This window comes from Solanum tuberosum, unplaced genomic scaffold, assembly GCF_000226075.1.
Source record: "Solanum tuberosum cultivar DM 1-3 516 R44 unplaced genomic scaffold, SolTub_3.0 scf00013, whole genome shotgun sequence".
NCBI lineage: Eukaryota > Viridiplantae > Streptophyta > Magnoliopsida > Solanales > Solanaceae > Solanum > Solanum tuberosum.
This window is the reverse complement of record NW_006238940.1, coordinates 430897-448782: the sequence shown is the minus strand read 5'-3', so window position 1 is coordinate 448782 and position 17886 is coordinate 430897. Positions and strand designations below refer to the sequence as shown.

Here is a 17886-nt window from a genome sequence, read left to right as displayed (position 1 = left end):
TTTCAACAAAAAAAATTAATTTTTTCAACATTAAAATTGTAATTTGAAGTTGGAGAAAAGTTTTGGAAAATGTTTTCCTTAATTTGTGAAGGGAAGTCATTTTCCTTGAATTTGAGGAAAATGAGTTGATTTGGAAAATATTTTCCAAAACATTTAACCCAACCAAACATGAGAAACCTTCATACCAAACACACCCTTAGACTATTTTTTGAATATTGAAGATTGAAAACTCATGTATGAGTGTTGAGAGCTTGGTTAAGCTTTTGGTTGACTATTGTTTAGAAATGAGGGTTGCAAGGTGAATTTGATTCCCTTGAGGTCTTCGTAAGAGTTAGGTGCTATTGTAGGATTTATCGACTGAGGTCTTTGGGTTTAATATACCCTTACGTTGCTTTTGATTTCCTCTTTGTGTGTCTATCTAGTTATCTTTAATTTCTTGTCTTTTGATTTCCGCATTTTATTGAGAATTACATCATATATCGTTATAACAACTCCACACAATTTAGCATGAGACACACGTGCAACACACGTGCCCAGGACTAGTTAAATAATAAATAAAGACCAAATGAAAAGAAAATAGTGAGGTAACAATGTGATCACACCAAATCGATCGTTACATAAAATAGGTCTTTTCTTCGTTACCTAACTATGAGTTTAAACAATACAATACGATACAATAGAATTTAAGTAACCATCAAAACAAACATTGTATTTAAATTAAAAATACAATACAATGATAACAACCATCCAAACAAGGTAAATACGGGAGACAATATGTGAGAGTGTAGTTTTATTTAGTTGGGAAAATGGGAAAAAAAACACAAGTATACCATTTTAAAAAATAAAATAACACCTATATAACAATAGTTTACCTTTTTTTCAAATATAGCAGTAAAACTCATACAAAACACAATTTTTAAAAAAAGTATGTACGTGTGAAATCATGATTGTTGATGATATTTCCTTGACTTTCACTTTCTCCCAGATTGTTTTACAAACTTTACGATTCTCTCTTCTTCCATTACATAATTTGTTTCTCTTTCATCACGATGTAAAATTTAAAAAAATTCATCGTCAGATACATCACAATTATCATTGAACAACAAATTATCAGTTTAATTAGTTTCATTTCCCAACAATTCCAACACAATCTAAAAAAACACGAGGGCTCTTATAATTTCTTGTCTTTTCATCTTATTAGGGTAGATTGTATTCTGAATTCGGAGGGGTTGGAGAAGGGGAAGTGTATTTGTTCGTCCAATGTACTATAAATTACTAGTCTTCTAACGTCAAATGATGAAAAAAAAATATTTTAAAAAGTTAGAAGCGAAAAGCATCATATAATTAGGGATGGGGAGTAGTTTAATAATAAGTTATGAAATAAGAAGAAACATATGTTCATCATCAATAACGTACAACATACTAAAAAAATATGCATTATGAACGTACAACATATTAAAAAAAAACATGCATTATGAAAATATGTTATCACAATATAGTGTATTATATTGTATAAGAAATTATTACATGACCAACCATACATATGAACTGAATGACGTTTTATTCATACCATTTTTATTGCAAGGTTTAGAGTAGAAAGACTATTATTATTATATATCTTGCCACTATATATGCTTAACGATTTTGTAATATTACATGATAGATTGGTTGTGAGGCAATTGGCTAGTGACTTATTCATGGCCTCCACCTGGAGGGTTATATTCGCCAAATGGGGGTTTATACTTGTCATGTGGGGGATTGTGTTCGTCACTTGGAGGGTTGTATCCGTCATGTGGGGGCTTATAACTGTCACTTGAAGGCTTATATCCATTGTTATATTCATCATGTGGAGGTTCATATTCACCACCAGGAGATTTATATCCATCACCATGTTGTTTATATCCATTATATTCACCATGTGGGGGCTTATATTTATCATATGGGGGCTTATATTCGCCATTTGGAGGCTTATATCCATTGTTATATTCATCATGTAGAGGTTCATATTCACCACCAGGAGATTTATATCCATTGTTATATTCACCACGTGGGGGCTTATATTCGCCACTTGGAGGCTTATATCCGTTGTTATATTCATCATGTGGAGGTTTATATTCACCACCAGGAGATTTATATCCATTGTTATATTCACCATGTGGGGGCTTATATTCATCACTGGGAGGATTATATCTGTCACGTGGAGTGTTATATCCCCACCCAGGATATTTATATCCGTTGTTAAATTCACCATGTGGAGGTTTATATGCGTTGTTATAATCACCATATGGGGGTTTATATCCACTACCATGTGGAGGATAATATCTGCCACCAGGAAATTTATATCCATTCTTATATTCGCCACGTCTATCACCTAGATATCCGTCTATGTCATTATATCCATCATCGTGTACATCATTCTTATAATCCAATTTCATTGCTACAAATATCAAATGTGAAATTTAAAAATTAGCATTACATTCATATATATATCAAATAATTAGATAAGAAATCCACTATTTCAAAGAAATAAATAGTAAAAGGAAAAAATAATCTTACGGGTCTCAGCCAACTCTCTAGCTACAACCTCAAAGCTTATCATTGAAAAGATAGCCAAAAAAATGCCAAGAAATAAAAATGCCTTGAAACCCATCATTTTTTTTCTTCAAAGCTTAGTTATATTAATTAAAGGATGAAGAAATTGATGCAAACATTGGGTTATATTTATAATATAAGAATTGAATGTATTGGAGATTGATAAACTGTCACTTATCACTTATCTTGACCAACCGCCATGCCATATAATTGATTATATTTTCTTCATTTTAATTTTTTTTAATTTTTTTTTTTAATTGAACGTAGTATAGGACCACAATATTTATCTACATTTGTGATGTACACTAAATAAAATAACTTTTAATTGTTAAAAATAAAATAAGCATATATTATTTAATTATAATTTAATAATACTCTCTCCGTTTATTTTTACTTGTCGTTGTTTGACTTGGTACACCCCTTAAGAAAACAATTACTGATATATGTATTTTATCAAACTATTCCTATTAAATGTTGTTTAGTATTAGGTCTTGAAAAATGATATGTAGAATAAGTATTTAATGTCGAGGGTAAAATATGGAAAAAAATAATTATCTTTTCTTGATAGGTCAAAAATGACAAGTAAAAATAAAAGTCTATCTTAGAAATAATTGACAAGTAAAAGCAATAGAGGGAGTAATAAATATTTTGATAAACACATGTTTTATCCTATGGCGGGAGTGAATCTAATTTTACTAAACTAAAATCTCTAAGAGTAATAAAGAACTAAAAGTTATTATTAAATTTATCATAATGTAAATTTGTACATATTTTTTACGTAAATTTGTTTTTCTCAAGTTCTTTTTTTTTTGGGGAAATTTTGAATAAACGCAAACTACTACTCTAATACTAATAAAAGAACTTAAATCTTTACTTAAACACAAACTGCTATAACTATAAAGAATTCGAATACACGTTTTAAAATACGTAAATTTTAGAAGTTCCCTAAATCGATTCTAATTGCTAAGAAAATCTTTATTGCGTAAGTTTTCTACTTCATATATTTGAAGTATTGCTATCATTTTTGGTGGTAGGTGAGCGATTATGTATCTTATATCTTTAATTATACGTTTTAAATTTAAAATATTTGAGATAAGATTACTTTTGATAGACAACACTTGAATCCTAAAGTGAAACATTCCTGTTAGAGCCAAAAGTAGAGTTGAGACGTCGACTTTATCTTGAATCTAATATTTTTTATGTGAAGCAAAAACTTCATAAATAAGAATTTATTAAAATTGCAACAAATGAGATATCTAAATTCATAACTTTAAAAATACAATTAGCTCAATGCTAAGATCCTTGACTGTTCAACTCATAAAGTTTAAATTTCAAATTTGTCTCTATTTGTTATGTTAATTTGAATCAATTCATTTGCTTAAATGTGTTCATAGAACACATCAAAGTAACCAAAGTCGCTTACGTACATGCACTTACAAATTAGCCAGTCTAAAAACATAGATTTGATAGTAATTACTCCCTTCATTCCATATTAATTGAATTTTTGAGGTGTTTTACACCCTTTAAAAAAGGTAGATTAAGACATAAATTGAACATAGTTTTTCATTTTTACCCTTATTAATTATTGTCAAATTTCTGATTAAACTAACTAAATATTAATTAATCACTAATTCCAATATTAACTAATTAAGGGTAAAATTGAAAGAACACTCTAAATGTAGTCTTGAAAACTGAACAATTAAGTTAATTTAAAAAATGAAAAATGACTCAACAATTCAATTAATATGAAATGGAGGGAGTATCAAACAACACTAACGGATCATTTGGATATGTGATATAGAATCATAATTTCAAATCAAATTAATTTGAAATTGAAATTTTGTTTGTATATTTAATTTGAATTTCTCAAATTGTATTTTTTTTTTTTTTTTTGTATACAATTCAGCAAAAGAAAATGTGCCCAAATTAATTTATTGTGTTCTGTAATTAAAAATTATATCTTGTATGTAAAAATAATAGATTCATGTATTATAAATTAGCATCTCAAACACATTATTTATGTGATTTTTTTGACAGGAAAACATAGACTTCACAGTAAAATAATATATAAATTTATCTTTTGGAGAAGTGAAGAGATAATAGTGATACAAAACTAAAATGTAAAGCTAGATGAGGGATGAAACAGCAAAATTTGGTTTCCAAGTTACAAGCAAAGCAACCAACAAAGCCATTAAATTATATGCCCTTCAAGGGTGTTAGCTCATCATTAAATGTTCCCATGTTGAGAGCTCTAATTAACCACACTTGACTTTGATAAAACCCAAAAATTGAAAAAGAAAACACTTAAAAGAAATTAATCCCAGAAAGAGACTTGTACAGTTAAAACACAAGCCGCCTTCTGACTAGTTGGATGGTAGACCATTGAAAAACAACCCCAGCAAAGGAAGATTATCCCCAATTATCAGATTCTAGTCTCCAGTGCTAATATTATCTTCTTCCTTGGACCCTGAAACAACCAAAACGGAATAAAGCTTTCAATCAGCACGTAATAGAAAAGACCACTGCCTTCAAATGAAAAACAGAAAGTCACAATCTTCAAATGAATTCTCATACAAAATTATGATACTTACCATTGGTATTCCTATAGCTTTGAGATCTTCATCTGTCATGTGCACAAGAGCAGCCATATCAACCTGCAAGAAAAGAACAGGGAAAAGGTGAAATGCTGCAGGACTTCAAACTAAATTAAGAAGGAAAGAGCAGCAGTGATTTACATACTTCTTCAGCTTGAAATGTAATAGCATACTTCTCAAGACCCAATGACTGTAGAAAATTATCCACTGATTCTGCCTGCACCAAATGTATAAACCTTTATATATAAGAGCAGTCCACAGTGTACACTGGAATAGCAAATGAGCATGCTTGAGTAGTTTTCACCCGTTTTTGTTTATTATGTGATTAGCTGATAACATCAGGGTAAAGAACCAGAGTCCTGAGACGAGTAGAATGAGCACCGACAGCCACAACCACCGATTACACAGTAGTAAGAAATGCAGATCAGAAGGTCTAATTGCACATGAAAAATTAAAGAAGCTAAAGAAATATGGGATGTGCAGATCAAATGCAATACGCTCACCACACATAATCTCACTAAACAGCATTAAGGTAGCAATGAAAATGCTGCAAAACATGTGAAAGTGTGTTGAAAGACGTTGAATGGTAAGACTAGAAAGAAATCATAGGATCTATATGAAGTCTTATAGATAACAATAACAGTTCTAGTTTAATTCCTGCTTCTACTGTAAACCAGCACAGACGAAAGTGGAGTTGCCAAATGCGAGCATGAAAGGTGTGGGATTTGACTAGACAATGAAATTCACAAACGAGTTGGGGATAAACTTTGGACATAAGTTCACACCTGTGGTGCATGCCACAATGTTGTTAAAAGCTGGACTGAATTACAGAGACGTAACCTTCAAGGTAAGTGCAGTGTACATCGAGCACTTAGGTTTAGAAAACACTTATTAGACCCAAGTCGTGCACCAAGATTCCCACCTGATGAGGGTAGCATGAAATAATGAATATAACTAACAAACAGGCAAAGCACCAAAGGCCATGGCCTCGAGGTCGACGGCAATAAAGTGGATGAAAACCAAGGGAGACAGCTTTTAGTGATTTCTTCCCATATGCCAAAGCCTTGGTGGGGGAGATTTACTTGATATCTGCACCAGGGGAAGGTAGCAGGTATCTAGTAGAATAGTGTAGGCATGTGAAACTGGCCAGGACACCACTGTTCTGAAAAAAATTGAATCTACTTGACAAAATGATATATTAGTGATTGTAAATAGTAATTTAAAATGTAGCATGACAAAATTTATTCATTAATTTGAATTAGACACTTAAATAGTACTTTTGGATCAGAATCAGTGATTTTTGTGATTTCTGGACTAGATTGACATGATTTTTATTTCAAACATTTCTTCTCAATGCAGGCTTTTCAATATATAATTGTTGTTTGTAATCAAGGACAACTTTGGACATGTATGAGGAATATGATGTATTGCTTCCTTTATGTGCAAACTCCATGAGATACAAAAAGTACTAGGTTGTCAGTCCATATTACTCTTTCCAAACTATGATAGGCTTTTATTTTTTCTTTTAATTTTCTGAAAGAAAATTTCAGTAAATTTTGCTCCAAACAAAAAAACACTACGTCAATCCCTAGGAAATAGACCACATTAAATTTCAGCTTGAGGATGCCACCTGCATAAAACCACCTTATCAAGGAAATAGGGGGGAATTGTGGAGGGATAGAAACGGAAGAAGATACTCTTCTAAAACATCACCTGAAATAAAAAGGTTCTCTGGAGAAGAATCCGAGTAGTGTCGAGATCGAGCAGAGCTTTGAAATGCAGATATGGTGTGAAAGCCCTCCGGTGATGAAAGTCACTGGGCCAGATGAAGGCAATTTCAACCAGAACCCTAATCGCTATTTTGGAGAAGTTTCACAGTGTTTTGGAGATAGTAAGAGACTCACCCTATTCTGATGAAAGGTGTGTGTCGAAATCAGTTTTTGTAGGAGATAAAGAGTTAAATTCAGGGGTGAATCTAGGATTTCTAGATCATGGGTGCACCACTGAGAAAAATTTAGTAAGTGGGAACTGATACCTAGCCCTCAAAACCTTTTATGCTTTGACAATTCAGAGGCGAACCTAGAATTTCTTGAGCATGGGTGCACCACTAAAAGAAAGGGAAACAATGTATTAAGTGGGAATTGATCCCTAGTCCTCATGGTGAATAACTCAACATCCAACTAAGTGCACCTTTTGGCCTTCTTGTAGCGTGGGTGCCAGAATATTATATTTTATTTTATTTTTTGAGACAAGGGTAACTTCCTAGAATATTATATTATACCAATTTTAAAACATACATACATAAAATACCTTATTTTACGGAGACAAAATGGATTCACGTGGCCATATTTTGCATATAAATTAGCCCCTAGAGTTGATGACCAAGTGACAAGGCATGGGGAAGTCCCCTTTTTGAATCTGGCCAGTGGCCAACACCATAGGGTGAGGAGTATATCTGACTTCAACATTTCCCAGAAAGCAATGAAGAATGACATTGGGAATCCATCAGGGCCTGGGGCCTTATCAATGGCACACTGTTTAAGCCCCTATAATATTTCATCCTCTTCAAGTTGTCTTTCCGGCCACACCTGCTCTACAGTGGAGATCCTGGTATTCCCTTGGAGTGTGAAATCAGGTCTCCGATTCTCAGACTCCTTGTAGAGTTCCTGATAGAACCTCACTATGGAATTTTTATTTCTTCAGGATCAGTAACTTCTGCCCCCTCGACTTTGAGGATGTCAATGGAGTTGAATCTTCTGTGAGCATTGGCCATTCCGTGGAAGTACTTGGTGTTTTTGTCACCATTTTTGACCCATTGTACCCTGGATCTCTACCTCCAGCAATTTCCTCATTTCTGGACACCTTTTCAAACTCCATAGCCAGCTGAATTTTCTGCAACTGTTCATCATCTGTCAAAAGTCTGAGATCCTGAATGGATTCCAGATTTCCCACTTATGATAGAATCTAATCTTTCCTTTCCTTCCAGTTGTTCTTGTTGGTTTTGCTCCATTCTTTGATCTTGACTTTCAATTGACAAAGCTTAGCCAACTGAAAATCAAGTCAGCCAGTGGCATTGAAGCTGCTCCACCATTCTTTCACTTTGTCTATGAATCCTTCCTCCTTAAGCCACCGATTATCAAATTTGAAATATGATTTCCTGTCTTTCCAATTACCACAGGATAGCAGGATGGAGTTATGGTCCGAACCAAGTTGTGGGAGAACACTTGGGCTGATTTTGGAGAAACTCTTATTCCATTAGGACGAGAGCAAGAATCTATCTATTCTTGTGGCACAACTGTGATTTTGACCTCTTCTCCATGTATAACCTCCGGAGAGAGGTGGATCCAGTAACTCAAGATCATTTATGCATTGGTTGAAATCAGCCATGGCTCTGGTTATTCTGTTATAGTTTGTCCTTTCAGAGGGAAATCTGGATACATTAAAGTCCCCAGAAATCACCCAGGGCCCTTCACATATTCCTCTAATAGCTGAGATCTCCCACCACAATTCTTCTCTTTCTTTTCTGTCACACTATGAATATACAACAGTAAGATACCAAGTCAAGTCTTGGCTGATCCCAGATAGTTTACAAGTGAGCATCTGACTGCCACTGTCGATGAGCTCCCCTTTCCATTCCCTCTTGTCCCATAATACAATGATTCCACCACTTCTACCAATGGAGTCCATCCATACCCCTCCAACCCATCTGTTTCCCCCAAGTTGCTGAAAATATTCTTCCACTGTCCCCCATAATTAAGTTTCTATGAATTCATAGATGTATGCTCCCCACTGATGAACTAAGGATTTAGTCTCCTTTTATCCTCATTGTTCAACCCCCTTACATTTCATGTTAAGATTTTTACCTTCATGATCAATTTGTGTTGTTGAAAGGGGTTGGTGCACTGTTTTTGTCTGAAACTTTTGGGAGGATGCACTGGCTTCATTCTTGAAGATGAAGGTTTGTTTAATTTTTTGGTCAGCAAGGGATCAGTGATGATCCATTACAAAAAAAGATGAAGGGTTATCTTATTTTGGTTGTGGGTGGGGTGGGTTTGAAAAAAAAAGATGGGTTTTTTAATTTTGGATAAATTTTTTTATATAAAATAGGGTAAATTATTGAGATTAAGCCACGTGTCCATCCGTTAGCTTTAAGGGTATACACAACCCAAAAGATTGATGGTAAGGGTGTATACAATCTTTAAGTATAACGGAGGGTATTGGCATACTATTGGTGATGGTATATTTGTCCTGCTTCCGTTTTCTAATTGATGTGGCTGACAATTTCCAGTCATTGGCAGCACTTTTGGGATGTGAGCTGGGGGACCCTACCAACAGTATATTTGGGTCTCTCTTTAGGTTTCCAAAACAAAGTCATTGAAATATGGAATAAAGTGATTGAAAGATGTGAGAAGAGACTGGCTACCTGGACAAATCAGTATTATTTATCTTTCGTGGTAGAGTTATTTTGGTTAATAGTATGTTGGATGCTTTACCAACTTATGTGATGTCTTTGTTCCCCTTTCCAGGCAAGGGATAGAATTGATGCTTTAAGGAGAAATTTCATTTGGCAAAGAAACAAGAACAAACAAGTTATGCACCTGGTCTAGTGGAAGTCTCTAATCACTACCAAATCAAAAGGAGGCCTGAGAATTAGGGATTGAAATGCTCAAAATACTAGTCTTTTGATGAAATGGCTATGCAGGTATAATATGGAAGAAAATAGCTTATCGAGAAGGGTAATTTGTGACAAGTATGGTCAGGAAAGGTTGTGGTTCACACTTCATGTTAACAACCCTTATGGACTATAGGGGTGTGCAGATCCATTAGACAACACTGGGATTTGTTTTTAGAGAACTCAAGCATCTAGGTTGATAATGGTAGAAAGACCTTGTTCTATATACAGACAACTGGCTAGGGCATGCGTATTTGCAAGATCTTTTCCCTGATTTGTTCAGTATCTCAATCACCCATATGCTTATTTACCCACAATTAAGGAGCAATGTTACCAAAGGTGCGCTTAAACCCTGAAACAAGGTTCAAAACGTGTTGAGCGCTTCGCCTTGCTCAATGTGCGCTTCAGTGTCGTCATCAAGGTTCTAAGACATACTTGTCCTTGCCAATGAACCTCTTCTGAAGAGATGACACAAAGCAGTTGTTATTTCACATTATAGTAATTATTTCTCAATAAGTCTTGGGAGTAAATATATATTTGTATTTTTTCTCCCTTTGCGCCTTTTTTCATTAAATCCCATGCTTTATTTGCGCAAAGTTTTGCACTTAAAGCATCGACGGACCTTAGAGCTCTTTTGTGCTTTTTGCTTTTGACAACACTGTTAAGGAGATGCCATGGTGGAACATTACCTTTTAGAGGGCTCTAAATGATTGGGAAATTGAAGGAACAATGGAGTTCTTAAAGACTCTGGAGGAATTTCAGGGGGTTAACAGATGCAGAGGTGCAGTGGAATCATAATAGAGATGGGAATTTCCCAGTCAAGTCTGCCAATCTGATAATCGGCAACTGTGTCCAACAGATTGATGGCTGTCCATGGAAGCCAATTTGGAAAACAAATGCCCCTACATAGGTTTTCTGTTTCACTTAGTTGGTGGCGACTAGCGAGACGGGCAGTTTTGACTCAAGAAAGGCTGAGAAAAATGGGGCTCCAACTATGCTCCAGATGTTTGTTTTGCGCGACAACCACAGAAACTAATAGCCATTTTTTTCGACACTGAAACTAATAGCCATTTTTTGACACTGAAACTAATAGCCATTTGTACTTCATTTCTCTTTTACTAGGCAACTATTACTCGATGTTGTGGGGATCAAGCGGTGTGTGCCTAAAAATACTGTTGATCTTCTTAAAAGCTGGAACAGTTTGGGGGAAATAGTTAGGCCTCATTTGTTAGCATTTAATGGAGGTCTGAATTAGGCCATTAAGTGCATTTGTTTTCATTAAGATTGAAGTACTTAATTGGTCTGAATAGGTCTTAATCATTAAGATCTTGAACTAAGTCTTAATATCATTAAGAGGTATTTGTGTGCATTATAATATTCACCACCACTCTATCCATAATCACCTGCCATCACCACTAACCACCTATGTCATCACAACCACCACTAGCTACCAACACCGTTGTCAACCACTATTGCCACCCGCCATCACATCTACCACCTTCGTCATTATACTATATACATTGTCACCATCTCCACCACCACTATCAACCACTAATACCACAATGGCCAATACCTACTACCAGCCAACTACACCATCACAACTAGCACTACCGCCAACTATCACCAACACTTTGTTAACCACCACACACATTCTTCAGCACCACCACCATCAGCCACTACCACCATTGTGGTCAATCCTTATTATAACCACCTCCACCACAACTAGAACCACCGCCAACTACCACCACATTCTTCAGTCACCACCCAACTACTAACTCTACCACCACCACTACTACCAATCGCCACCATCATAATAGTACTACAATACCAACCACTTGTACCATCACAGCTTTCACCACCACCATTGCTAGCCACTAACACCAATCACTACCACTACCACCACCACTACAAATCATCTCCACCATCACTAGCGAACATAAATGTTTCATTTTTTAATCAAATAATGATTTTATTTTATTAAATTAATATTTTTTCTAATATTAAATTAAAATTTTATTTGAATTGTATATTTATTATGTTCACAACTAAATAATTATGCATATCTAGATGTTGAAAAACAAATTTTCTTACTCATTCCGTGTTTAGATATAGAGACAACATCTTAACCATTCAGATTTGCATTCAAATCCAGACATCTTAATCTTAATGAAAACAAAGTAGGCCTTAAGACAGAAGAAATGGTGGAGATTGATTCATGCTTGCATATGGAGGACAATTTGGAAAGAGGAACTCCGGAGTTTTTGAAGATAGGGGTAGTCATGTGCAAGACATTAAGATGAAGTGTTTACTTTTGTTTCACTTTTGGTGTAAAGAGAGCTTTTTAGAGGAGGTTTCTTTGATAGACTTCATAGGGAAACTATAATTGATTTTAGATTTTTGTTGGCTGTGGGAATCTCCCCTGTATATATGGCTCTCACACTGCCCTAGTGCTTTTAATTAGCAATGTTAGCAATTTCAAAAAAAAAAATTATATTTTTCTTTATCAAAAAAAAAAAAAAAATTATATTTTCTTTTTTCTTTTTCCCCGTTGAAATGGTAAGTAAAAATTTATATTTAAGAAAAAAAGGCACTAAGAAAGTGTTGGGAGTTAATATTTGTAGTAGTTGCGAAAAGCTCAGTTACACCTCTAATCAGGGAGGAGACCGAGAAAATCTATAGACCTATCTACATAAAAACATCCTGCATACTATGCCAAAAGGCCAAAAGTGAAATGTTATTCTACTTCATTTTGAGTACGTTCTCTTTCTCCAAATCACCTACTATATGCAAACTGGTTTGGTTTCCCATATCTTCCTTTTCCTTTTCCCATACTAAGGGTCTGATGCTAGAGAAGCACAAGTCTTTTTGGTGGATCCAACCTGCCATTGATCCTGATATAGCAGCCAAAATTTTCACTCATACATTAAGAATAAAGCTTGCTTAATCCTTTGAAAAAGCTACTTGTTGATATGTCAATTGACATTAAAAAAATTAATGGCTTCTAATTTTGAATTGATAAGTAAAAAAGTCTGGCTACCACTCTTTCAACCATCAACCCCTACATGTTGAAGAGTACAACCCTGACTGTGGTGCTCTAGTAGCACTACAAAGTCGAGGCAAATGTCATACGTGCACAAGAATATATCATCCATGGGAATCTAGGTACTCTACTTTAAGTATCTTACCTTATGTCGACCAAGCATATTCCCAGGTTCATCTATATTACCAAGAATCTCTCCGGCTTCCATTTGATTAGCTGGTTTAAGAGAGGAAAGATCACTATACAAAGCGCAGCTAGCACAAAGGCATGACATGTCTCAGTGACTGATATTCAGAAAGGTTGAGTTGATTTTCCCTATGCATATGTTGCATGGACACAATTACTCCAGTCATATTAAGGAGTCCAGTGAGCAGAGCTGAGTCCTAGCCACAGCATATGCATACACAACAAAATCAAAGGTATATTCCCAGAAAAGCTCCCTCTATCAAACTGGAATAAACAAATTTCTATACAATTTCTCAAGGATATAAGGACCAACCAAGAAGCACTTAGAAATAAAAATTCTCAACCTCCACAGAGGTAGGGATAAGGTCTGCATAAAACCCCATCCTCCCCAGGCCCCACTTGTGGGACTACAGTGTGTATGTTGTTGTATTCACAAAACTCAACCCTGGAAATAAACAGCCAGTAGGTGTCAATCTTCTAGATAACTGTGTGCATGACCTTGATTCAGTTCTAAGTAGTCTTAGTTTATAGGAATGAACCAAGTGCAGAAGAAAAGGTGTTTTCTTAAGAGAGTTCTTTCACTGGTTTGATTCCATAAACCAGAAAAATAAAAAAATCCAGCAGGGAAGTGGACATAGCTATGAGTCATACCGAATAATTTGATTACAAAATGAACTTACCAACGAAAAAGGGTTTATATTGGTCATGTATTACATTGTATAGTATCCTAATACCCCATCCGTTCTAGCTCATGTGACACTATTTCCCTTTTTGTTTAGTATGTACAAAAAAGAATAACCACATTCTAAACTTGAAAACAATTTCACTTGATACTACCCATTTATCCTGAATGACAGTTCTATAGCCACACAAATGTTATGCCATATTTAAGATTAGAAGTTTCAAAAGTCTTACAACCACACAAATGTTATGACATGTTTAAGACCACAAGTTTCAAAAGTTCATAGTCTTTCTTTCATTCTAAACTATGTGGCCAGGCAAACAGGGTCATGCAAATTGAAATGCAGGGCGTACTATAAAACCCTATTGCCATGACATTGTTCCAAGCAGGAAACTGACCCACTGAACAAATAACAAGAACCAGCAACAAAATGTAAGGAGTTAATAACTAAAGAACTGAAAGTAAGGAAGATGGTATCATGTAATTCATGCCACATGTTACTTTTGTCTAGAGACTCTATTACCCTTCTGTGTGGGAAAATTCTGAAAGTTTATCTCCTTTTCTTACTGGGGGTCAGGCTGTGTCTGCTCACATTTTATTGGCAATATCATCATTTGATAAAGAAGTAATGCTATTGACAAGGAGCTTAATGGTGAAACAAATCTGAGTAAGGAGATCTTGCCTTTTGCTGGGACTTCTTCTTTGTAACTGTACTGGCAATTTTTTTTGTCTCCATGGCAGGAGCTTCAGTTATGCTACTTCTCCTGACAGGTTTACTTATTTCAGGAGCCACCTTCAGCTTTGCTTTGGGGGGATCATTTTCCACTTTTTGTGAGTATACAGTACCAGAAAGCTTTTCACGCAGATCCCGCATACCTCCAGAGACAGAACCTTTAACACTTTGAGTAGCTTGTTGGATACTTTTCTTTTGGAGTTTTAGACGAAGATCCTTAGCACCAATTCTCTGGCCTGTGAATGCCCATAAAAGATGTCAAAAATTTTAGTGGAGCAATCACAAGTATATTTCCTAATGAATAAGTAATATCTAACTGAATCTAATGGTATCAAACAACACCGTACTTGATCCCGGAAGTTCATGACGCTCGTAAAGATCATGCTCCCATTTGTCATCTTCTTCTCTGTGCCTACAAAATATATTACAAATTGAACCAGAAAGTTAATAGGACTCCACCATAGAAGGCTTAAAGCTGCCAAAAAAAAAAGGCAAGCATGATCTGATATACTTATATATCATCACTATTACCTTACAAATACTCTAAGTTGTGTGGCCTCTTCACTTTCAATGCCGCACCCATGTCGACACGACGTAGGTGTGGGTGTGGGGTGTGGGATCCATACCAGATATGGTCAAATGATTTCTCGGTACTTTGACCAAAATCGATAGAGAAATTTCAAGACAAATACACTGATTTCTAATAATATTCAGTAAAGAAATGCATTTGTACTTGATAATAATTACATATTCGAACTTGCTCTCGAAAATTCGTGCATACCTTTCCTTCCAAATAGTCCACAATAGTTTAGGCATATTTTCATAACTCTATTTTTTATATTTGAATTATTTTTAGCCAAATCCCGGCACCCGTATCCATGCCTAGATCCGTACCCCTGAATCTTAAAATTTAGATCATGAAGGATCCAACCTCTGGATCCACACCCGTATTGGACACCCACACCCAAGTCCGAGCAACTTAGCAAATAATAGTTTTTTAGCTAATTTGTTCATTTCTCATTCGTAGAATGCATCTCCCAAGAAATGTGAGATGCTTTGAAGGGAAAAAAGTTATTATACAGCAGCTTAGATACAAATTTTTTATGGCTTTTGGTGTAATCTACAGGTTGTAAAGGATGAAGATAGTATGGTTAGACTTCATAGAATCTTTACAAAAATAGGGCCTTTATTGTAGAGGTCCTCCTTTTCTGTAATTTTTATGTACATGAGGATTACCGCCTCTTGGACTGCCTTAGCACCAACTTGGTGCTAAGCTGGTGCTAAATATTGCTGCATTTTTAATACATAATCTACTACCTTCTCAAAAAAAATAATGCATCTCCCGGAACTAATCATTAGATCGACTCAAACTTTATGTTTTAGAACGTCAAGCAGATAGTCCAATCTACGAGGACCCAGAGCCCCAAAAGGAATTCATTTGGTTTGATTTCTAATAGGCCATACGGAAGCAACAAGGAGGAAGGCCAAGTAAGCAACAATGACACTTTCCCGGAAGAAAATTGACAATTACACAAACGCTCTCGGTGCCTCTGTTTAACAGGTATTCACAGTTTTTACAAATATTCAACTTCCTAAACCACATTTAATTGAAAGAAATTTTGCCCAAAAGAATTAGAATCCTAACAAAAGTTTGACAATAAAACTTAAACTGCTACTCCCTCTGTCCCATTAGATGTGCACACCTTCCTTTTTAGTCTGGCCCAAAAAGAATGAGGACATATCAGAGGGAGAGTAGGGTATGATACCCTTGTTGACAGCTTTCTATATTTAGAAATAATTCAATTTTAAACTGCTTGCAGATAATGTATAGCAACATAAATATTTCTAGCTTGTTTTAAACCACAAAGCTCAAGTCTCATTCTTTCTTAAACTCATGCCTAGTCAAGAACAATCAAAAGACATGGAAGGGAGTAAGTACTATCTATTCAAAATAAGAAAAAATAACTTTAGACAGCTATTACAATTTACACACATCTCACGTGGTAACAACAAAAACCGTGACAGAAATCTCTACAGTAAGCAGATGCAAAACATTGGTCTGTCTACTTAATACGAATCCTGTACTGGATTGAAGAAAAAACCCTACTTAAATTACTAAATAACACATCTGACCAAATGCATATACACAAACAGAAAGACATGAAAAAAGCTAGAAGTTACAAAAATCTGAAGCCATCAGAAGTAATAATAAATGTAAGTGGAAAAAGGCGAGAAAGAGGGAAAACCTCTTGCCGGTAACTTGTCTCCGGCGAGCGAAATCATCAGCAGTGTTGCCGTTAAGCCTATCCCTTATCGACCTCTTCGTCACTGCCTCCACCCGATCGGCGTACATCGTATGCTCCGAATGGCCCCCGCACTCGATTCTTAGCACGGAACCCTAACCTTAACCCTAATTTTCACTTCACTTTTACAGATACGAATTGGAGGAAATTGAGAACTGGAAATAGGGAGGGGGCAGGGATTTTGGGGGAACTAATTCACCAGAGATTTTTCGGCAGATATTATTCTGCTCAGCTTATAATAATAAAAATCAAAAGAACCGCGATGCAGCCTACTCTCTTGATGATATGGGTTAAAGATTCGGGCTAGTGGGCAATGAATGGGTTTAGATAAAAATTAAAAGGGTAAAATTAAGATGTTGAGCAAAATATATAGATATTAGTTAATTAGCTAACATAGTTATAGTTTGCATTAATTACAATTTGAAACATACTTTTAGCTATAATTACATTTTCTCTTTGTGAAAATATCTAAAATGATTTCTTTTTAAGATCAAATATCATAGTTTCTAGAATAATCTAGTATATTCACTTGAATAAGTATCTTGTAGAAATATCTAGATATTCTAGAGTAGAAGATAATGTTACTAGATTTTTCTTGTAAATGTTTTAAAGGAATTAGATATTTGTAATGAATTATGGAATAGTCTAAATTTTGTAGTATGTAGAATCATCCATAAGTAAGTATAAATAAGGGATAGTATTGTACATTTGTAACATAACCCAATCATCCAAATCAAAGAATTTTCTTCTATAACAAAGTTCTCTTATTCAAAATATCCTTCTCCTTTCTAGCTTTCTCTTCTCTAGTTGAATCTTTCGATCTTAGTTAACGATCTTGGGCTAGTAGAAAGGTTCTTCGATTATACTTTTATTCTGCCATTCTCTACATGGTATCAAAGTCAAGCCGTAGATTGGTTTGCGGGTGTTATTTCAAGATCGGGTTACTGGTAGATTCAACTAGTTTGTGTAAATGGATTTAAGTGGTCATATTTTTTATTTTTTTTATTTTTTAAAATTAATTTTGGACTTGAAGTCCTTTTATTAATGCCTTAATGGGCTAAAAGTTCAAACAAAACAAAGAAAA

The 17886-nt window shown here is 35.0% G+C and overlaps 2 protein-coding genes across 2 annotated transcripts; both read right to left on the bottom strand.

Moving 5' to 3' along the window:
- Positions 1-1691: 1691 nt before the first annotated feature.
- Positions 1692-2650, bottom strand: LOC107062994 (early nodulin-75-like). The gene is made up of 2 exons (XM_015314338.1): positions 2557-2650; positions 1692-2437 (listed from the first exon to the last, which is right to left on the bottom strand). Exons 1-2 carry the CDS (start codon positions 2648-2650, stop codon positions 1692-1694), a joined length of 840 nt encoding a protein of 279 aa, XP_015169824.1.
- Positions 2651-4692: 2042 nt separating this feature from the next.
- Positions 4693-17062, bottom strand: LOC102592627 (SEC23-interacting protein). The gene is made up of 6 exons (XM_006339944.2): positions 16746-17062; positions 14847-14911; positions 14449-14735; positions 5332-5403; positions 5184-5246; positions 4693-5059 (listed from the first exon to the last, which is right to left on the bottom strand). Exons 1-6 carry the CDS (start codon positions 16850-16852, stop codon positions 5015-5017), a joined length of 639 nt encoding a protein of 212 aa, XP_006340006.1. The 5' UTR covers positions 16853-17062; the 3' UTR covers positions 4693-5014.
- Positions 17063-17886: the final 824 nt, after the last annotated feature.